We start from the raw sequence: 24,012 nt of genomic DNA, 5'->3' as shown, positions 1-24,012 counted from the left end.
CGGTTCTGACTAACGAAGCCTCCAGATTTTGTCGTTTGATTCAAATCCTTGTGCTTATAACCCTTAACTTATGAATTTTAATCTCTATAAATAATTGCAATTTATAATTACCATCTGTTTACAAACATTCTTTAACTTTATGAATTTTTTTAAAACAACAACAAAGTGAAAAAGAAGTCATTAAGCTGGCCCTTGCTCTGGCTGAGGGCCAAGAGTGGAGAGAAGGCATGCATGTGTGCTGCAGGTGTGGCTGGTAGGGCCGGTGGGGCTGGTGGGGCGCCCTGCGCTGGGCGGTTCACAGAGACCTGGGCATTTGTCTGTGCCTGCTTCGTGCCCTCCCCACCATCCAGCATAAGATGTTGCCTTAGTTGGAGAGCCTCAGGAGGAAAGAACCTGGAGAGGGACATGAGCTTGCAAAAAAAAAAAAAAAAAGTTCATGAAGCCTCGAGCTCCCTATTAGAGATTCATAAAAATTTAGAAGCCAAGACACAGGTGTAGCTTCACTGCTTTGGGCTAGTGTGGAGGCTGCTGGCACCTTCCCAGAAGAGTTTCTCTAAGGGAGTGGTCATCTTAAGCCTTTGCTTCTATCTCACAACATTTGAAGGCTTTAAAGAGGTTGTAAAGTTCATTTATTAGGCTGTTTATGATAATAGGCAAAACACAGTTTGAATGGTGTTTGCTTGAGTGATTTAATGATTGATTTTTAAATAGTTGCGGTTTTATTTTGTATGGATGATGGTTGTCACAGCGGGTACCAGTCATAGCTTTACCTGTAAACATAAATGAAAATAGGGCTTTCCATTTTTGAAATTTTGTATTAGGAGACGCTTGGAAAAAATGAATTATATTCATGAACTAAGGAATAAGCACATGGTTTTCAAAGGCCAGGAGAGGGGAGCCTACCATTTACTTAGTGCTTACTACGTATCAGATACTATGTATGTGATTTTTTAGTCCCAGGGGTGCTTGCTCTTTGGATGTTACAAAGGAGCACACAGCTGAAGAAAAGGTAATGAGTGCCATGTTCTCAGCATTGTAGCAGCTCCTACCGAAGGGCTCAGCGACCACGGCCACCCCCCGACACACGCTCCCTCCCCGTTCATGGGAGCCAACAACCAGTAAGGCACAGATAGCCAAAGCAAAGCAAAGGAGAACTCACTGGAGTGGTTTTGATTTATGAGTCCAGTAATTTTAGTGCTTTCAAAACTGTGTACTTCTCTACAAAACCCTAGGATTCTTGCAACAAATGACATATTCTCCACTAACCATGATAATTTAAACTGCTTGACGGGTATCACCATCTGTTTTCTATTGGGGTTTCTTCCCCCATATAATTTCTATTGAAATCAATTGCTATTTATGATATCAAGATCTTTTTATTTGGACGTTAATGCAATTTCTGGATGTTCAAAGTTTTGGACCAAAGCTGTCAAAATCAGGAGTATTTTAGTCTAGGTTCCCAGTTTCTAAGACTGATCAGGGTAATAAATAGGCAAAGCAGGGGAGGTTCCCTAACTGAATAGTCATTAAAACATTGTTCAATATTGCGGAAAGAGTATTCATACAGTCTCAGTTTATGGAAAGTATTAACCAAAAATCAGCTCTCAAGAATTGTTAAAGAATTAGCTATCAAGCTAAGCCAGGAGGATGTTGGATATTTACCAGTCTCGTTTTTCACTAAGACAAGTAAGTACTTACTTAGTTCACAAGACAAGAAAGTACTGCATTGTGATTGAGTCTTTGTCTTTCATTCAGCTAGAGCAGTGGTTCTCAACTAGAGGTGCTTTTTACCAGTAGAGGACATTTAGTAAAGTCTGGTGACATTTTTTGATTGTCACAACTTAGGGGTGAGCTGGGTAGAGGCCGGGGTGCTGCCACGTCCCCTACAATGCCCAGGGCAGCCCTCTCCAGCCAATGCTTATCTGGTCCACGGTGTGGATGATGCCCTGTTGAAAAAGTCTGAGCTGAAGGAAAAGAGTCCTGAAGTTGCTCTTTAGAAACAAAACCAGGATGTTGAAAAAGACACAGAGGAAGATGACTATCCTCTTGGACCCTGAGGAAAGAGAGGGCATTTCCCAGCTCCCAGAGGGGAAGAGAAAATTCCTAAAGTTCAAGTAATGGATATTATATTGATTTACAAGTTGACATGCCTCCTTCAAGGCAATATGCTGTTCATTTCCTAAAAGGCTGTTCGACTTCTTCTCCCTTAAAGATTTCATATTCCCCAGAAGCTACTGAGTAAAAAGGGTTCTTTTTAAGGGTGCAAGAAATCTTAGCTGGATGGTGCAATCTGACTCCTTCTAGCAGCCCCTATAATTATACGGGAAAGAAATTTGGGGCTCAGTTGCAATGATCCACTTTTCAATATTTAACTTGCGTTGGTGGCTAAAAAGTGGCTCATTAAAGCAGTGTTTGACACAGAATAATCCATGAGTCCCTTGGATGCCTCTAAACAACTCATTAAAGGGATCTGTGACACAAAAAGGAGATTATATTAGAGCACAAAATCCAAGCTATAGAACTGGAACACCTAAACTTTCTTATTGCTTTATTAATAAAAGCTGATATGTAAGCCCTTGATTCATTTCTCTAATTTCTTATACCATATTAATAACTTCAGCAGACTTTAAATCGAGTTCAAATCAGATCCTCTTACCTTTCAACAACTCCCATATTAAGCATCTAATTAAAATGCTCCAGTTTAAATATTTCCCCCAAGGTATTAACTACTGAAAGAGTCACATGTCGATAAACCAGAGCATTCTGGATGATGGCTCAAGCCTCTAAGTACTTCAGATAGGGAGAAGGGATTTATTGCAACTGGCCTCATTGATGTAAAAGAGGAATGGTAAAAAGTTGTTTTTAATTACTCAAACATCTCTTGATATATCATATTAGCCCTTGGTCTTTTAAGTAACTAACCTACATCAGTATTTGACTATGTTCTCTGCTTTGGGAATGTGAACTTGGTAAATATCAAAGAGAATTTCTCAAATCAAAGGCAGCTTATGTGGTGGGGTTCAAAAGTCTTGGACTGGATGATGCTGGCTTTCATCTTTCATGATTGCTTCTGTAACTTGGAGAGGGAATTCCACCCCGGCCTTCGCTTTCTGTGTGAACCAGCTGTTTCTTAAACTAGTTCTGTTACCCAGAGCGGGGACTGAGAGAAGATGTTATAGAGAAGGTGGCATTTGACTGGGCTGTGAAGGACGGGGAGACTTGCGCGTGGCACAGAATGGCACAGCTCTGTCCGATGGAGGGGGCACCATTCATACAGGGCTAATTTCCCTTTTCCATTCGTGTCCCTGGACTATGACTCACCTACACCCATGTCCCCCATATTTTCTGAGCAGAAAAAAGAAGGCGGACCCTCTTTGCTGTATATCAGAATGGGCTCAGGGAGGCGAGTGCCTGGGAGGGGGCAAGACAGAACGTGGGGGACAAAGGTTTTTTTCTCGTCCTCTCTGATGACTTAGTTGTGATCGTTGTCAAAAGAAGGAACTGTGGGGAAGGGTGCCGGCCCCGGGGCCCTGGGAAGCCTGCCTCTCAAGGGCAGCAGGACCCTGTGAAAGCAGCGCTGACTGCCAGTTCAGTGCCACCCTACTTGCAGGTGTCATCTGCCGCCATCATGGATCTGGTGGCCTCGGGGAGGCCGTGAGCTGTTTCCACGGGGCTTGCAGGGAACAGGAGCTCATGCAGTAGGTGCTACTCAGGCTCGTGTGGGACAGAGGTGCAGAGAGGACAGCTGATGAAAGAGCTGCCTCTGTGGGTGCTGTGCCTGTACTGGTGACGACAGCTACCGCTTATGGAGCCCAGATCACTTTGCAACGCGCTTTACGTGCATTTTCTCCTTTAATTCTCAGATTAACCTAATGACAGAGGGTAAATACGTAAATAACAAGCCATTTCATCAGAAGTTTAATTAACTTCTTTAAAGAGAGTATTCCTCATATATTTCAAACCCGGCATTGAATTTGGGCAGAACCCACGGTGTCCGTGACTCTCCCAGATGGTGCTCGTATTATCGTTATTGCTGTGAAGACCTTGCTGTCTTGCCCAGTGGGAAGGGCTCAGGAGCTGAGCCCAGCCACAGGAATCCATAAGTTCCCATGGTCCTAAAGGAATCATCTGCCTCTAGAAATGTGTGCTGTCACCTGATGAGGATGCTGAGTGTAGAGGGACATGTCGCCTGGTCTGAGGTTGGAATCATTTCCTGGACTCCTGGAATACCGTGTTGAGAAGGACTGTGAGGCATCCCCTGCCCTTGTGAGAAGTGACCTTTTGCTCTAGGTGAAGAGGGAGTAGTGAAATGCATGCCACACGTTTCTCCTCCTTTCATTAGGACCGAGGCTGCCAGGGAAAGATGCATAAAGAACCCCAGTTCTCTTGAGTTGCCTCTTTTTGAAGTCCATAATGGAAATGGAGGCGCACAGACTTGCCCTGGTTGACACCAGGGAAAGAGAGATGCAAGGACGATTCTGACACTTTAATTCTAAGTGTCTGGAACAATGATGATGTCATTAATAATAAAAACTAAAGAAGGTTGGGCCATTGTACAGCTGAGAGGAATGTTTATTTCCATGTTACCCGCTCCAGGAGGGTTTCCCCAGCCTTTCTACCTAGTAGGCTTCCCCTACTCCATTGAGTGTTTCTTCTAGCTCTGCCTCTTGTGTTTTTTCATAGCTAATCAGAGTTTGTGATCATTTTATTTGGCTCTGTGTCTGTTTGTGGTCTGTGTTACCCACCCCCAAAGAATGGAAGTTGTGCGACAACAGGACCATGCCTGTCCTGTACCCACTGCTTAGTGTAGAGCCAGGCAGACAGAGGGCATAGTCTGTTTCATTGTGACAAAGAAATAGCTTTGCCCAAATGGTAAGACAGCAGGTTTACTTCAGCTCTTTGAGATAAGAAATAAAATATACACCTGGGTTAAAATATGCAGGAAGTGAGAAATAAAAAATTGATGATACTTTAATAATTAAACTAAATTTTGCCACCAAGCGATACATGCAGCTAAATCGATGAAATATGCATCAATGAGGCAATCATGCAGCTGGAATGTTATACGACCTGATTGCCTGAGATTGTCTTTAAAAATCAGTGGAGTACTTTAATCATGTTATAAATATTTGGATAAATATTCAAAATCAATGTAACCTTGTGGGGGTAGAGCCCCAGAAAGTAGTTTCCAGGCTCTCAGCCTCACATAGACAGGTGCTGGCTCAGGTAGTAAATGGCCATAGAAAGAATGGGGGCTAGCAAGAAGATGGCGGCTGGGCTGGCAAGCGTGGATGGCGGTTTGCAGACAGTGTGGATCCAGCCTCCAGTGAGAGTATAGTGCCGCCAGAGAGAATATAGTGGTATGACTCCCCTACCTATGGCTCCATGGGTGTCCCTTTTTGGCCTCATCATATCCTGTGTTATGTGGGGAGCGGGAGCAGAGACCCCCAAGGCCGCCCCGCAGGACAAATGGCGCAGCGAGCAGGGTCTCCCGCAGGACAAACCTGTTTCTTGAAATGTGGCTGTAATGCCATCATACAGTTAACTGCCTTGCTGTTCTTCTCGAGCCATCCCCATAAGAACCTCACTGGTTTTCTTGGTGTTTGTCCTCGCTGCCACTCTGTCTTCCTTTTAAAGTTCTGGCTCAGCTATTGACAGTCCCAATAAATGAAGTAGTGAAAAGAGCATTGGAATATGGGTCAGAAACCCGAACTTCTCATCACGACTTCAGTCATAGTCAGAATTATCCTTTTGAGAAGGTTGAGTAGGCACCACTCCCTACTTTGTAGGGGGGATCAGGTCTCCTATAAATCCTATAAATCAAACCTTCCTCTGCCCCATGCCTGCCTGTAGCACAGCCTTTTCTGTGCTTGTCTTCCTCTCTCTGTAATGTAGGATCAGAGCAGCTTCAACTCACACCTAATTTGGTGGGAATAGATGAAAAGGGTGAGGGGGTTTCCAGATGAATACATTTACTTTATCCATTTAGCAACTGATGGAATATGGGTTGTTCCCACATTTTGATGATTATCAATGATGCTGTTACAACCATCCATGTACAAGTTTCTGTGTGGACACACGTTTTCAGTTCTCTTACGCACACACCTAAGAGTAGAACTGTTGGGTCATGTGATAACTATGTTTACCATGGTGAGAAATTTCCAAACTATTTCCACAGCAGCTGCACCATATCACAATACCACCAGAAATGTATGGAGGCTCCAAGTTTTCCACATCCCCTCCAATACGTGTTATTGTCTGCATTTTTATTATAGCAGTATAAAGTAGTATAAAGTAGTGCTTTATACTTTTGATTTGTATTTCCTTCATGACTAATGTTGGGCATCTTTTCTTGGGCTTATTGGCTATTACATATCTTCTTTGGAGAAATATCTATTCAAATCCTATGCTCATTTTCAATTGGGTTATTTGTCTTTTTATTGTTGAGTTATAAAACCTCTTTATATATTCGGTATACTAGACCTTTATCAGATATGTGATTTGCAAATATTTTCTTCAGTTCTATGTATTCTCATTTCACTTTATTAATAGTCCTCTGAAGCACAAACATTTCTATTTTGATGAAGCCTAATTTGCATATTTTCCTTTAATTACTGTGTTTTAGGTGTCATATCTAAGTAACGATTGCCTAATCCTAAAACCATCAAGATTTACACCTATGTTTTCCTCTAAGGGTTTTATAATTTTGACCCTTGCATTTAGGTCTTTGATCCATTTTAAATTAGTTTTTGCATATGATGTAAGGTAGTGGTCCCACTCCATGAGATTTTGACAGACAGCGTTGATTAGTTTAGGGTATTTAAGCATATGGGAAATGAACTCTAGGAGGAAGAATAAAAAGATTGCTTTCTCCTAGAATTTGGGGCTGAACAAGCCAGGTGGTCCTGGTGGTTTAAAGAGAAAAGGGAGAGCGATTAGATTTTATGTTTCTGGCTTCTGGACCATGCAGAATAATATACCTTGCAAATCCTCCCACTCTAATAAAGGAGATCTTGCCTTCCAAATAATAAGTTGAGGATGTGACAATTTGGATATCTATGAAAGATGGGCCACTGTCGCACAGGGGAGCAGGAAGCTGTGGTGCTTTAGTCACAGCTATGAGTAGAGGACTACCTTCCAGCTTTGGTGGTGATAATGTGACAAGCCAGGGAGTACCACTGGCATGGAAAAGGGAAGCAAATTAAGGAGATGAGCTGGCATCTCACAGAGTTAGCAATAGTATAGGGAGATGCCCTTTATCACACATGATTGTTTATCAAAAAACCTTCTTTTCTCCCTACTTCATACCCCTCAGCTAACATTTATTAACCCCTTTATTTTCGTGTTCTCTGACATTTCTGAGTGGCTTCTGAACAGATGTACTGACAACCCCATCCACTAAATGCCAGTATCTCTTGAGCCCAAATACACACAAATTTTGATCCCTTACAGAGTAGTGCCGCTCCTTTTTGGAACCACCTGTTTTGAAGTTTAGTTTTTCATGGGATTCAGACTTCTCTGTATTTCTATCATCTAACATGGCTCCTACAGTATCTCAGTGGTCAGCATACGTTTGCTGATCTTAGTGAAATCTGTGATTGCTCTTCATTCAATTAGGGTGTAGTTGAGAAAAAGACTTAATTTTGTCCATTGAAAATTCTGACCACTTTTCAAGGAAGTTGATAAATATATTCTAGATTTATGTATGAGGGAAAGGGCCAAGGCTACCCAAGACAATTTGTAAGGTAAAAGAACAAGGTTGATGGTACTTGTCTTTTTCTAGTGCAGTATACCACTGCTGGTTGTAATCTGGGGTAACTAAATACAGTATGGTATTGGCCAGTGATAGACAAAGAGATCAATGAAGCAGAACACATTGCTCAGAAATAGAGCCTCATGTGGATAGCTGCTCATAAAACCGTTTCCTTTCTCCTGGACATAAACTAAACTACATCTCCCAGTCTATTATGTGGCTGAGTTCCCATCTAGCTGGTGGGATGAAGGCAGAAGTGACACACAACACTTCTGGGCCTGGCCCATAAAACCCTCCCATGAACAATTCATTGTTTCCCCATGTAGCTGAATGTTAAGGTCTCTTGGGAAACCTCAGAGAGTGGCAAAACACAGGGAGCCTGGATCCCTGAGTTCCTGCCTGGAGTAGAAAACCCCAGGACAGCAGACCATTCAGAGTACCTGTGTTAGATGATTCATGGTCAATAAATAAACCTTTGTTATGTTAAGTTATTGAAATTTGGGGGTTGTTAGCTTACCCTAATAATCATGCTTGTATGGAAAATTGACATAGGACAGCTGGCAATATGGTAGAGAAGATGACTGTCTAACACTCAGGGCCAGAATAGTTGGCTGTCTATAAAGAAAACAATGAAAAATCTGACCCCTGCCCCCATGCCCCATGCCAGGTGAATTAATGATCTAAATGTGAAAAACGAAACTTTAAAACTCTTGGAAGGATACGTAGGAGAACATCGTTATGACATCAGATAAGGAATGAAAAACCAGGATACATAAAGTACAAATCAGGTGAGAAAAGAGTGAGAAAAATCAACTGCATTAAAATGAAAGACTTCTGGGGTGGCCGGTCAGCTCAGTTGGTTAGAGCATGGTGCTAATAACACCAAGGTTGCCAGTTCGATCCCCACGTGGCCCACTATGAGCTGCGCCCTCCTTTAAAAAAAAGAAAAGAGGGCCGGCCCGGTGGCTCAGGCGGTTAGCGCTCCATGCTTCTAACTCCAAAGGTTGCCGGTTCGATTCCCGCATGGGCCAGTAGGCTCTCAACCACAGGTTGCCAGTTCAATTCCTCGAGTCCCGCAGGGGATGGTGGGCTCTGCCCCCTGCAACTAAGATTGAACACGGCACCTTGAGCTGAGCTGCCGCTGAGCTCCCAGATGGCTCAGTCGGTTGGAGTGCATCCTCTCAACCACAAGGTTGCCAGTTCGATTCCCGCAAGGGATGGTGGGCTGCGCCCCCTGCAACTAGCAACGGCAACTGGACCTGGAGCTGAACTGTGCCCTGCACAACTAAGATTGAAAGGACAACAACTTGACTTGGGAAAAAAAGTCCCGGAAGTACACACTGTTCCCCAATAAAGTCCTGTTCCCCTTCCCCAATAAAATCTTTTAAAAAAGAGAGAGAAAGAAAGAAAGAAAAGAAAAAAACAAAGAAAGACTTCTGAGCAAAGACACCATAAGTATGAAGAATACAAACCAAAGACTGGGAGAACATTTGAATATATACCAATTAAGGCTCAGTAGCCAGAATATTCAAAGAACTCTTGTATATCGACTAGAAAGGCAGAACATTTCAGTGAGAAAATGGACAAAAATTATGAATGGGCATCTTATGGAAGAAATAGCACACACCTATGCGGAAAAAATGTTCAACCTCACTACCTGTTAGAAACATAGAAATCAAAACTAAATTAATTACTAATTAATTAAAGTCTGACAGCCACGACCTGTGGTTAGTGTGAATGGTGACTAGCAATTTGGAAAGCCATGTGAATCTCTAGGGAAGTTGAACACGCTCGTGCCCTCTTCCCAGCAATTTCACTGGCATGTAATCGGCTGTGTTTTGTGTTTCTGAAGCTTGGTGGTCCATTATGTTCTCATTCTCATCTTTTCCTCTGTCTGAAGTAGTTCATCGTATTTTGTAAAGACAGTCATACTGTCGTCCTTCCCTTAGCCTTTCATCCTGCAGTTACTACCAGATTTACGTCAGCCCTTTCCTCTCTTCTCGCTGAGAGCAGCCCATTGATATAAATTGATGAACTCTTTCCAAGTTCCTATGAAAAACTGACTTACTATAATGACTAGCTGGTAGACTTCAAAGGAATCTGTAAGTGTTAATGACTAACACATGAGAGCATTCCATGTACCAGACAGTACTCTAAGTGTTTTTCTCATGCTTACTCTTGCATCAACTTTTGAAAAATTCACTTGCATTAGCTTTTGAAAATTCTCAGAACAACTCTTTTTATCATCATCCCCACTAAATGAAAAAGGTGCAGAGAGCTGGGAGGCAGAGGAGGTGGTTTCCTCACCCTGGTCGTCTCAGTCCCAAGCCTATACCGTTTACCATCTGGCTCATTCATGCCAGAGTAGTTTCAGGTTGGTTGGGGATGAGATGACTGAATTAGACACATGAACCACTTCCACGGGCTGAATCCTTCAGAAAAAAACAACAACATTTTTTTGGTTCACACAAGCACAATTTATTTGTTTCCAGTTGTGTCCTTCCTCTTATTAAGCAGTGGTTTCATATTATCTGCATTGTTTTGAGGTGTGAAGAGCACTTACAGAATTCAGTAACACTTCCAAATTTAGAGTACTTTAAAATTTTTTATTTTTCAATTACCGTTAACATTCAACATTCAGACTCAACGTGGCTTCTTCTTTATATCCTTAGTTATAGGAGTTCTCTTCAGCTGGTCTTCAGGAGGTTCTCAAGGGTAGTTGTTCCATAATTTAGTTGTAATTTTGATGTGCTCATGGGATGAAGTGAGCACAGCATTTACCTGCTCTGCCATCTTGACAGAAAGTCTCCAGAGTACTTTTCATTTGTCAAGTAATGTATCTTTCATTATTGGCCCATTTAAGCTGTTTTTTAAAGTGTAGTACTGTTTACCGCCAGCTGTGTCCCACAACAGTGGACAGTAATAGAGTTTTACTTTATTTCATTCTATTACTTTATTTTATTTTTTGGTAATGCAAAAACCTCTCTCAGATGGGTGTTCATAGCTTCCTTGACACCTCATATTTCAAACAGCCAGATTACTTCCCAGCCTGGAAAGTGGCCAAATCTCTAAACTGACATATTCATTGAATAACAAATTTCATGTAAGAGAATGATACCAGGCACAAGAAGATTTGAGAAAAGGACATTTGAACTCCACAGATGATATGAGATATTTCCCTTCTCCAGAAACTGTAATAAATTATTAAATAAAAGACTCAGTGTGAAAGGTTTTGTGCTCGATTCAGCTTCTGCTACTCATTTTGGTGAGTAACTTATTCTGGAAATACGTCAACAGCAGGCTAAACATGAGATAATGCCATGTGACATACTTCTAGTGGCTGAGTCCCACATGCCCATCCGAAATGTCCTACAAGTTTCCAGAGATTCACTGAGTTCCAGGATTAGACTGGTGACCTGCTCTATGATTCAGAAGCTAAGACTCACTGTTCTGCAGGTACATGCTGCCCCTTTTCCTGACGAGGTTTGGATCAAACACGAGCTTGCTTTTTTTCCTGACATCCAGCACATAGTGCAGAGGCTTTGGTAGTTTCAGTATGTTTGTTCTGTTTGCATAGATGAAATGCATTCTCCTGGCTCTAATTTTGATCAGATCAAAATTAGAATCGCAGCATCTTAAAAGATGTATAGGGCATAGGTTCTGTGTTAGGAAATAGCATGTTCTTTATTTTTCATTTTTAAATACACTTTTCTTTAGAAACAAAACAGATCTCACTGATTTTAAACAGATTTGCAGGTTTTCAGAGGGAAGAAAGCAACAATCTCTTACTCTTAAGTGGTTGTCAATGTTTTGAACACTAAAACCACTTTAATAATGTTATCATTTTCATGCAGGCTCCATCTGAATAGAGTGTTATGACTGTCCTTTTAAAATGATGAAAACAAAAAATTTAATCTTTCACTAAAATTTTGTATGCTTCTTCCAGCTGTCATTGCTTGTTTTCCACGGTAGATGGTCACGTTCCTATGACTGGATGGTTTTATCCCAAACAAGCAGTAATCTCATTACTTTCAGGCTCTCTATTTATTTACTTTAGTACATTAGGCCTCGAAGCTGTACTCAGAGGTATATTTAGCAGATTTATCCCTTAACAGGGAATAGATATCTGGTGGGGTCATTGTCTGTAGGTTTGGAAAGATCTAGAAGAAAAGTTTGGACTACAACCACTTTGCACATTTAAATCTCACACATATCCCAGTTTGCCGTGCCTCCCTAGCGTCAGAGCAGTTGATTATAAACAAACTGTCTCATAGATAAGGAGTCTGTTTTTATGTTGAATAGTGAACTGAAATTATGAATAAATGTCTTCTGCCTTTGAAATAAACTAGGATCTACTTCAGGGTCCTCTCAGTTGGGTGAGGCCTTGGCTTTTTGAACAAGAAACCTCATGAGTTTCAAAGGGACGCTCTGTCTCCATGCTCCCTACCCATCTGCATTCATCCCAAGCTTCTTATTCTGCAGGTAGGACTAGCTGGGTTTCAGGGAGCTTCTGAAATCAAGCCCCTGGACTAGCGGTGCATGTGTATATTCTTATTCTATTCTCACCTCTCCTGGGTCACTCACCCTGTTACTCAAAAGAGTTGCCCATCCTCTGTGAGTTATCAAATATATGCTTATCATATACATATACAGTTGCACACCCACGTGTGTGTGTGCGTGCGTGTGTACGTGTAAAATCATCTGAGGAGTGAGGCTGCTCATGGCTTTTGTGGAGCCCCTTGCACAGATCTGAATGAAGGACTTTTATGTGCTGACTAAATGGAGCTCTTTTCCACACTCAGCCCCAGAAAAATGCTTTTCAAGGCCACTTGCTGAGAGGCCAAGTGCTGAGAGGCCACTTGCTGAGGTCAAGTTCTAAAGCAGGATTTGTTGGCAACTGCAAATGGCAAGAGGTCCATCCATTTTTCATGAAGATGTAATTAACATGCTGTCCGCCTCCCACAGGTTCAGCCTTTGGGAACGAAGACCAGCCAGCTCTGAAGGCAGCTGTGCCCTCCAAAGACGCACCCAAGGGAGCCAGCCGGGTGGCCCCCCCAGTGCCCTCCAGTGTGACAGTGCCCCGGAGGAGTTTGCTTCCGGCACCAAAATCCACGTCCACACCTGCTGGTAAGACTTTCTGCCTTGAAGTTAGTGTCCTTTCTGCATTAAAATGTCTTTTCAAAGTTCCTGTGTATATCAGTTATTTAAGTGGGATGACAGATGAGTTTCAAATTTAAAGTTAATAATAATAAATAATGCCATTGTTTTAAGGCATGTTCATTTTTCATATGTTTAAGTGATCACAACTGCCTCTCACTCTTCCCCTGACTGGTAACCTGTTGAATCACACAGTTTGGCTGACAAAAACACAAGAATCAAGCTATTTTAGGCAGAATGGCATTTGGCTCAGGGAAGCGGGTGCTGACGAAATCGTTACAAGTTGTGGAGAAGCAAGCTCCAGGCTGCACTTCCAGAAACGAGTCCCAGAATCCCAGGGGGACCTGCTGCCTGGACTGGGCCCGGGGAGTGCCATCCCCTGGCTGGCTCCAGGCTCGTGCCACCAAAGCTGGGATCCAGGGATCAACAGCTACCGCAGAAGGGCTGCCCCAGAGCCACGCTGTGCCTGCTGGTCCAGACCAGCAAAACAGTGCCCGTGCCCTGCCCCTCCACACCTGATGCAAAGGGGTGACAAGTGAAGGGGCTTGTCAGCAGAAGCAACCCAAGTGCGGACCCTGCCCACTGGCTCCTCCCGTGTCTCACACTCAGGCATCTGTCTTCAGGGCTGTGCGAGCATGTGGTTTCCGGCTTGCCATCTAACGCACTACAGGAAGTCACACTACGGCCAGGGAGAATGGATGGTGAGCCCTAATCCCCTGGAGGACAATAGCAATGAGAGCGGCCACCATTTGTTTTGTCCCCCTGCCTAGAGGAAGGGGACCACTGTCAGTGCACAGAAACCCAGAGAAAGTGGAATTGAGACATTGGGGAAGGTGTACAATAGAAAATGAAGCAGAAAGCTCCTTGTAAAGATTTTAGGATTTTCTCTGCCTGGTTCCCTCTAATTCCATCACCCAAGGCTTCCTTGTACTTCAAAACTACTGTGGTTAAAAGATAAATTTTATTCACTGAATGTTAGCTTTGCATTTACTCCATTGGTTAGAATTTCTAACTTAAATCTAGTTTCTACAGCAAAGTCAGCTTTCACGTTGCCTCGTTCATCTTCAAGCTAATGAAAAAGTAGGTGGGCATGCAGTTCACAGTTAGCTCCCGAATGATTGGGCTTGTAGGGACTGTGGGGTGCTGGGTTATTTTAACTACCTCGGTCATGCCAACCTTTGTTTTAACTCATACTGTTGGAAACATGCTCTAAACTGCGATGCTTTGCTTCCTCCCGTGGTGATCGCAGCCTAATGATGGCGAGCTCTTGTGTCTTCGGTCACCTGCTCATTACTGCCATCCACGATTATAGATGCAACATGTACCCACAGTAAGACATCCCCTGGGAGGACGGGGGCTGCTTCCTGAAACTAGATTTCTGTTGTGAGCTTTTTTGTGAGTGACTTTTCTCTGGTTCATTTATTCAGCAAACACCTCAGTGCTTACTTTAAGCCACAGGTGACTTGGATTCGAGGATAATTAGAACCCTCCTTACCCTGGAGGGGCTCACAATAAGGTCGACAGATCTGTAACCGAATAATTAGAGTGAGAGCAAGCTAGCTGTCCGCTTACCTACTGGATTGCAGTTCAATCCAGCAGACCGAGAATTCATAGTAAGATGGATTAAAAATGAATGACCTGAAAAAGTTTAAATTAAATATAAAGAGGATTTGTTTATTATTTATTTATTTAATCCCTTTCTATTTTTATTTATTTAATTATTTTCTAATTTATTTATTATTTAGTCACTTTCTAATTTCAGAAAAAATCCCAGGTAGCATGCAGTAAAGGGCCCAAAATAACATGGTTACAAGGATAAAAATCCAAGTAACAGAAAAGAGAAAATCTTGACAAAGCTAGACTAGAAGCTTCCTGGCTATAAGGGCAAAATCAGAAACACAGTCGGTGGAAAAGAACATGTCACTTCCTCAGAAGAGAGAAACTTTTTTTGTAGCACAGATTTTTAAGATTGTAATTCTGTGACTTCTAAAAACTTACGTTGAGCAGCATAATAGACAATAACTTTAATTGCATGTTTTTAAAACTTACCTTTTCTAATAATAAACTTATTAGACATTAGTTCATTAGATAGGGAAAGCCTTTCTAAAAACGATGTGAAACCTGGAAACATTTTTTTTAAATGGTAGATTTAACTACACAAAAATTCGAAAGAACTTTATGAAAGACATAAAATAAAAGACATCGTGAAGGTAAGAAGAATGGTACACTGATAGAAAATGCTGCAACAAAGTGTTAATGTGCACGCATTGAAAGAACTCCTGAAAATCAATAGGAAAAATACAACTTAATTTGAAAAATGGCTAAAAGATATGAATGAGTAAGTCACACAGTAGAAGTGCAAAATGGTCAGTGGCTGTAAACACCAAAGGACTCTGTGTTCCGTGCAGTGTGCTTAGGGGTTGGTGCACACTGCCTCATTTAATTCCAGAGCAAACTGGGCTTGGAGAAATCAAGTAAACACACCCACCCAGGGCCATGCAGCTTTTATGTAGCAGAGCAGGCCTCAGCCTTGGTCTGTGTGACTGAAAACCTAGACACCTAACCTCTGTTAGCACTATGCTGCTTAGATAGTCTTCCTCAGATGAAGGCCAGTGAACTACATTTTATTGAAATAACTATCATTGGAAAATAATACGTCTTAAAGATTGAGTTCTTCTTTCTAGGACAATGCTGGTGACCTCGCAGATAGTTCCCCAGAGCCCCGGCAATAATTCCGCCGTCTGCTCATGCCCCTCCTTCTCCAGATTTTCAGACACAGGATGAGAGCTGTGTTTAAACATGGCGGGAGGTGTAAGATATGATCCACTCCTATAACATCGTCTTCCTGTAAATTAATAATGACTCTTGCCTCATTGGCATCAATGTAATGACAACGGAAAACGTACTGGGTTTAGTGCTAATGTTAAAACACACACACACACATATCATCCTATTCATGGCTATTCTAACCTTTGGGGGAAGGTTCCCAAGAATTTTAGAAACTTAGCCTTGGTCTTTCAATGGTTCTTTTCCTCAGAATTTTCCTGAAAGGTCTTTCTGTTGTTCACACGTCAAACACGCACTCCCAGTCGATCGATCCATATAATTTTACATGAATAGTCGGGCTTTACTTCAAACTGGTTTGCCGTTGTTGTGGCAAATAGGAAAACTATTTTCAATTGAAAATATTGATCTGAAGATAGATTACTTCTTGGTGAGTACGCCCTCTGATTCTGTCCCGTTGACGTGATGCATTATAGAAAATAAAGTTCCTTTATTCGGCCTAAGGTATAGAAGGATTTCCTATGGTTATAGAGCAAATGAACAGCTGGTGTCTTATTGTTTGGGTTCCTCTCTACCTAGGGAAAATAATACTAGGAGCAGTGAGGCTGCTCCCCTACAGACTACAGAAACTCCACCTCGTATCATGAAAATTAATTGTACTACTTTAAAGGCAGATTTTTATTTCTTCGTTAAACTCCACAGATTTAGATATTCCTAGGCAGACTGTAATTTACAAGCGGCTGTCCATGACACCAACATGTGTTCACTAAGCACTTTGGTGTGTATGTGGACCGGAAGTTCTCCCTGCCGCCTTCTGGTCTGGCCAGGCCTCATCTAGCTCCCCTTGCTGGGCACATCTTAAATGAAGGAAGTGAGGAGAGCTTGTGGAACTGAAATATTCTGCTTTAGGAAAAGACGGGGCACATAAAAGGCTTGCTTTATCTGCCGCTGGAGTCGTGGGTCTAGATGATTTGGGCATGTTTCTCACCGTAGCATGCGATGCCTGCTCCTTTAATACAAATAGCTTCCTGGTAATGAAAGAGGCACAGACATCACAGTGTGGAAGCCCACACTGACTCAGGAGCAGTCAGAACCTCCCAGGAGTGGGACCTGCAGGAGGCAGGTTCAAAGCAATCAGGCTGCTCTGGGCTCTTCAGTGCAGATGGGTCATTGCTCGGTGTGGACAGTCCTCTCTCCCTGAGCCTGAGTCTCATCTGCGGTCAGAGCTTCAACTTATTTGTCATGGTGAGGCCAACAGGGGAAACAGCAGTAGGCTGAGACCAGAGGAAGTTATGAGAGAGTAGAGTGTTCGAAAGAATCTTTGTGGGAGAACAATTAAGGCAAACAGTTTGAGACCCATTCCTTTGCTAAAGTCACAGAAACAGGAAAATATGGTGGGTTTGGTGTCTGGTCGGAGGAGCTGTCTGTCCATTTCAGTCGCGTTCCTGGGTGTCCTAGCAGGCCTGTTTGCTGTTCCCACCAGGACATGCTCCCAGCCTCCCACGGAAGCAGTGTGAATCACGACCCGTGATGCCACAGTCAGCTCAGTCATTGCAGGGAGTGAGGACCGGTGGGGTATGGACGGGCCTCCATTCCGTCAGTACTTGTTTCCCGAGCCCCTTCTCTGAGCTGAGCACTGTGCTGGAGACCTGGGGAATCAGGATGACTCTGACAGTCTTTGTCCCTGGGGAGCCGATGGTAACACAGGAGAGAGGAACGTAAAAGTCGTACTTATATATTCAATTATTTCATTACAGGTAAGCTAAGAGCTGTGGGTGGGAAACGTGTGTGCGTTAAAGGCATGTTGTGTCATGTAGTGTGCAGGAAACAAACAAGTAGAGACCAAGGGGTCAAGAGCAGTTGCCAGATAACAGTGGTGGACACAGCATTTCGTGTATGTGAAGAGCAGGCGTCTGTCTTGGGAAACAGCAGAGCTTCCCAAGGCTCCCTCCCCTTACAATCTTGGACTAAGACTGCTAACAATTAGATAGCTTGCTGATTTGAAAGTGTTCGCCCCCCACCCCCTTCCAACCCTTTATGGAGGAACTTGCAAGCCATAAAATGGTCAAAAGACAGAGAGCATGGAAACAAAAACTAACAGAAAAAACCACACAGAGTCATTAATTTTACCTGAGGGTCCACCCTGGGTTTAATCATGACACAAAGGCTGCCCCTTAAGCAGTTCATTGAGACAGTTTGATGTTTTGTTTTTTAGGGCACTTGAGTTTAAAACTAATACCCCCTCTTCTGCTGCCAGTTTAGTGGCCTACGGTACTATTTAGCAATTAGAACTGAAATGCCACAGAATGTCCAAGTAAAGGGGGAAGATACTGCTCTGCTGCCTTTCAAATTCTTTCACTGAAACAACAGCAAGAGTCATATTTTAGGTAATTTGGGAAGCAGTACAGGACACACCATAGTACCAGAGGAGAATTCATAAAACACGGGGACCCGCCTTACCATGGAGCCTTCCTGCAGGCCTACATGAAATCTTTCATTTTGTGGCAGCTCCTCAGAACTAAGCACGAACACCTAACTCTCTTGAGAATACACACGCATATTGAAAGGTTACACACCTGGTGTTGTACCCACTCTGCCTGTCAGCCTGCAGGGCGGTGCGAGCGAGTCCAGCGGTAATGAACGCGAACTGTCCTGCAGAGCTGTGTTGTCTGCTGGGATGTCTGACGTGTACGTGTTTCAGAAGTCTGCCTCCTGCTCTCCGTGCATTGTTAGGCAGACTGACGGCATGGTGGAGCTCCGTCTCTTAACACGATGAGCCTGGGACTTGTAATTCCACATCCCTGTTCAGAACGTCTCACTTCTTTCCAGACGTAGATCTTCTAGCTACTTTATATTGATGAAATAGCGAATCCTAAGTACTGTCTTCACGGGGGTGTAGAAAAAAATGCCAACATAATAGAAAGAGACAAATGCCAGTCATCCGTTTTCTGGAAGGTAACTGGACAAGAAGAACATGTGTCTTGGCCATTGCAAAGTCATTTCTTTCATCTTGAATCCATCAATTGGCATATTTGCATTGAGAACCACTTTGGGACCCACACTTTGCTGATCAGTAATCACCCAACCAGCCTACCTGACATGAATCTAAACCCATGCAGCCCACCCAGCGCTGGCAGGGGCCTTTCAGCTTCTAAATGCAAATCTGGTCCTTTACTCCCCTTTTAGGGGCTCTCCGTCGCCCTCGGGCACAGATCCAGACTCCCTGCCTGGCACATAAGGCCCTTCCTGAGCTGTGCCTCTGTACCACCTCAGCCTTCTCTCTTGCCCTGCCACCACCTTGCACCCCCAGTGCTGCAAGTGAATAAGCCAAGACACTTTAAGTCCCTGTGTCTTTCCTCACTCACTGTTCCCTGTGTCTGTTATGCCTTTCTCCTTCCCTGACACCTCCAACCACTTATTAAACACCTGATTCTCATTCCGGAGGGCTATTGATTGAGTGCGTGGCTGCGACAAGTCCTTTACTGGCCTAGTCTCTTGACCATCATGAAGGCCACCGTCACCACGAGCGTGATCTCTACAATTCATTGCCTAGCGTCATGTGCCAGACTCTGCCCTCCATGCTTTAAACTCGCCCTCTTTCTAAACACCAGAGCAACACTGTGAAGTAGCTCTTCTCCCCTTTACAAACAGGAGCAAACTGTGACTGTCCCAGCGTCACAGTGACTATGTAGCCAATTCACGATTTGAGCTGAGGTCTGTCTTTCTCCAAAGCCTCTTCTTTTTCTAATATCCTACTTTCATTTACCTCGTGGAAGATTGGCTGATTAAATATGACATTGATTATGACGTAAGACTGCTGAATATGGCATTGACTTAAGACTCCAGGATATGTAATATCATGAGAAAATGAGGTAGAATTCCTCTTATAAGGGAAGCCATATTTGTTGTGAAAGTGCTTGGGGTAGAAGATGAGACCCTAGAGAAGCCGGAATGTGACTAGAACTGTTCTTGTGTCAGATAAACACACACACACACACAGTTTGCCTGCAACCATGTGCTATCTTGTTTCTTTATGGCTTCACCTTGGTCACCTGGACCCCATATTGAACATCAGAAGCCAGCATGTGGCCACCAGAGACAGGACCCTACAGTGCAGAGTCCTCTGGCCTAGAAGTAGCTCTGACATTAAACAGTCTACCTGGCAGAGTAGAGATGAGCAATGAATAAGAATAGCATGCCTAATTATTTAGTATGTGCTCTTTAAAGTAATGTGACAACGTCATGCTGTGTATCTGAGCTGGGACAATGGGATAAATATTAAACAGGCCAAACTGAGGTGGTGGTTCATTGAGGAGCAACTGTAATTATAATAATAATAATAATAGCCGCCAGCATTTATTGAATATTTACTGTATGATTAGCCATCCGCACCATCTCATTTCAACCTCACTTACAAACCTATGACACACAAGCACTGTTCTTAACCCTGTTTTATAGATTAGGAACCGTGGGTTAGAGAGATCAAGCAACTTGCCCAAAGTCACAAAAGCAGGAGATTTCAGGGTTGGGCATTCAAGCTGGGCATCTGACTGCCAGGCTCACACTTATCCCTTTTTGTAGCCCTCAAGCCAGGTGATTCTGACCGTGGTGAGCCTCTTCAAAAGGCTGCTGTGACCGATGTCACCCAGCAGAGGACCAGCCTACCCGGCTCCAGCATGCAGTGCTTTTGTGTCCACAATTGGGGAAAAAAACAACAAGTTATAGGACCCTCTTGTTTTAAATTGGCTACCTCTTCTTAGGTTTAAAAAAAAACAAAAAGCACCTTGGACATATTTCTAAAGATGTGATTTTTGTTCCACTGAGTAGAACAACTTTATTAATAAGCTACAGGGAATTGTTAGTTTTGATCACACAGAATTTGGATGGCAGAGGAAATAGAGAATGGGCATCAAAGTTAGATCCAAATTCCAGTCATGGTCACTCCACTAATAACTGCGTGACCTTGATTCAATTACTTACCTCTTTGACCTCAGATTCTTTATTGGAGAAAGGAGAATAACAGCCACCCCATCCAGTAATGATTGAATATAATAGCACAGTGCTTATAATCCACGAGTTCTAAACAAAGATTTATAATAACTAAGTTCATGTTGTTAACAAGGACCGTTTTTTGCATGCTTAAGAAATGCCTGGCTTTGGGCTAAGCACTTTTATTTAACACCTGGCACCATTTTACCTGTCACCTCCTGAGGGGCTTTGTTATCGCCCATTTTACACAAGGAGGAAACAGAGGCTCAGAGAGTTTAATCTGCATGAGGTCATACAGGTAAGGACACAGTAGAGCTGGGTTTCCCAGGGCCCTTAACAGATGTGCAAATATATGCCACATAACTGCTCTGTTTTGTCTTGCATCTACTTCCACCTCCAACTTAGAAATAATTAATATTTATAACCACAGCTTCTATTTTTATCATGGCTACCGTCTCAATTGTGAGTTATCTAAACTACCAAGTTAGTAATGAGTTTATACTTGAAAAAATGTTGTCGATGTATATTATCATGAAAGATGATCATAATGTATTAAATTCTTTAAAAGCTTACAAACCTATATTGTAATTTTTACAGCTCAGTACAAAAAAAAAAAAAAAAAGGAACAAAACATCCTGGTCAATACCACACAAAAGAAAAAAAGCAAACATTCAGTACACATTTGAAAATGGTGCTAAATTTCATGAGTAACCTGAAGAATGCAGTTCAAATCACAGCAAGGCATATGCCCATCAGAATGGCAATATTTGAAAGTCTGACCTTCCTGGGAGTCCACAAAGATGGATTGTGTGAGGAAACTGTCCCACAGTCCTGGCAGGAAAGAGGGAAATGGGCGCAGCCACTTCAGAAAACAGTGTGCTGTTATCTTGTCAAGTTCACGTGGGCTTTAACTTGATAATTCTGCTCGTAGGTGAGAAATGTACACACACACATTAAGTGACGTGCACAAGTGTGTCCAAAGCACCATTGCTTATAATTGGTAAAAACCAGAAGTGGAAGTAACCCAAACTTCCACCAATGGTAGACAGAATGAACACTTGTGATATATGCACACAGTGAATGGCTGTTTGGCAATGCCAGTGAGCTAGGGCTATATATGCTGCCGTAATACACATGAATATTATGAATGCAATATTTAGTAAAAATTGTTAAGACAAAAAAGTACACACAGTATGATTTCACTGATACAAAGTTTACAGACAGACTTTCGGATAGTGTTGAAGGATACCTGTGGAGTAGCAAAACTAGGAAGAAAAGCAAGAAATGACCAAACTTGTCAAGGCAGTGGTTTCCTCAGATGGGAATGAAGATGCTGCGACTTGACCAGCTTCTGTGGTGCCCGTAATGTTCTAATTCTTGATTAATTCTAATGTGCTGGTTCTTGACTTGGGTAGCAATTTCAGGAGTGTTTGCTTTATCATTATTTGTTAAACTATACAAATAAGTTGGAAGTATTATATTTCACAATAAAAAGTGTTTAAAATTGTATTATAATATCCTATTAAGAAAAAACATAAATACACATAATATGGTCTGAAATAACGCATTCCGATAGGTTCATAGTGATTATTGCTGGGTGAGGATATAGTGAAATTTAAAAAAGGTATTTTCTAATTTTTCTACAATGAATACATGTCCTTTTATAAAAAAGGAAATAACTTATTTAAATATTTCTTTCCATTTGGTGACTGAATCTTGATCTGTCATCTTAGCCAGATACCTTAGTTTGAACTATAAGCAATAGTGGCCCAAAACAGCTTAACTTCCTGTTTTTTTCATTAATCATCATTTCCATTCATTGGCAACCTCAATTATAGTTTCCCATTTATAAAAAGGAAAGCAAAAAACTGTGTGTACAAACACACACACACAGTACAATAAGTATTTAATGGAACAGCAGTCTTATTTAGCCTTAAATTGGATTTCCCAGGGAATTCAGATATATTAGAGGGACACTGGGTAAGAAAATGCCTTGATCTGGTGGCATTGGAGATCATACAGGACTAGAGGCGAAGTGGCAGGACTCAGGTAGTAAACCCTCCAGCCTCATACCCCATGCTGTTCCCAAATGAACTGTCCCTTTACCTGTATCTTTGTGCATGATCCCCTCCCTCTCCTGCCCTTTCCTGCCTAATGATTCCTCTGCGTACTTCACATCTGAGCTCAAACATAACCTTCTTCACTGAAGCCCTACCTGGCTTCTCTGAGTTCCCAGAGGAAAATCTTTATCCAAAATTTGGGCTGACACTTGCTACATTATCTTGTCATTAGTTATTTACATGTCCCACTAATTGATGAATTTCTGCAGACAAGGATTTTGTCTTTTCACCTTGGACTCTCTAACAGCTAATGATACTAAGTCAAGAACAATGGAGCTACCCAATAAATACATGATGAATGAATGAATAAAAGCACGCTTAGGAGCTTTCAAAGAATGAATAGTTCAGAAAATGAGAGGGGTGCTACAGCCTTTGGAGTAAAACTACAGGATATTAACACGAGGGCACTTATTTAATACTAAATAGACTACGTTAGGGATTTTTTATTTATATGGGGACAATGTTAGCTCTCAAAAGCATGATTTTATTGTGTTCTTGAATTAATGTGAAAGTAAATAATTGGGCAGAATGAGACAAATAATCCAGACCATTTCTTTCATTTTGGCTTACCTAACTAACACTGCCACAATGAATAAAAATTTGTGTAGTTTCAAATATACCAAGTATTTTTCCCACTTATTCTCATTTTCTCAGTATGTAATAGATCACTCAGTGTCTTTATTCCCCTAGAGAACCAGATTATTTTCTTTCCACAAATCCATAACGTTCAGGGCTTTACTCATTTTGTTTCTAACAGTGTGTAACGTGACTTCCCATTACTTGCTTAGGACATGCCTGTTTATTATGTGGGGGGGAGAGAGGGACTGGAGAAGAAATGAGAATGCAAATATGAAAAAAGGTTGCAAAGTGTCAGGAATTCACCTAATTTCATGGTTGATTTCATTTTCCAAGAAGGAAGAACATGATTCGTTAGTGATAATAACCAACTCATTATTGACTAGCATTTACTGAGTGGACGATTCTCATGTAACATATTGTCTAATGCGGAGTGTGGACAGGCGAAAGGCATCCGCCTAGAGGGTCATAAAGCTGTAGCCACAGACCATCATAGCAGCATCCAGAGACGTCTCTGTTGATGTCTGAAGGATGAGATGGCACCAAGTTAACGAGAAAAGAAGCAGGAGTAGGAGGCTGCTGCAAAGTTCTACAAGAGAAGTGACACTGGTCTGCATTCAGAAGTTGCAATGA

General features: G+C 42.3%; 1 protein-coding gene across 3 annotated transcripts in view; it reads left to right on the top strand.

The window, feature by feature from the left end:
- MTUS2 (microtubule associated scaffold protein 2) overlaps positions 1-24,012 on the top strand; it is a 530,400-nt gene that overhangs the window by 356,667 nt on the left and 149,721 nt on the right. For all 3 annotated transcript variants that reach the window (XM_074330069.2, XM_074330067.2, XM_074330068.2), the window contains one exon: positions 12,719-12,880. In XM_074330069.2, coding sequence (XP_074186170.2) covers positions 12,719-12,880 — 162 coding nt within the window. The remainder of the gene's footprint in view (positions 1-12,718; positions 12,881-24,012) is intronic.

Source organism: Rhinolophus sinicus, chromosome 16 (assembly GCF_057876585.1).
Source record: "Rhinolophus sinicus isolate RSI-liver-muscle chromosome 16, RSI-T2T, whole genome shotgun sequence".
Lineage (NCBI taxonomy): Eukaryota > Metazoa > Chordata > Mammalia > Chiroptera > Rhinolophidae > Rhinolophus > Rhinolophus sinicus.
Note: the sequence above shows the minus strand (reverse complement) of the source record. Positions and strands in the feature narration are given on the sequence as shown.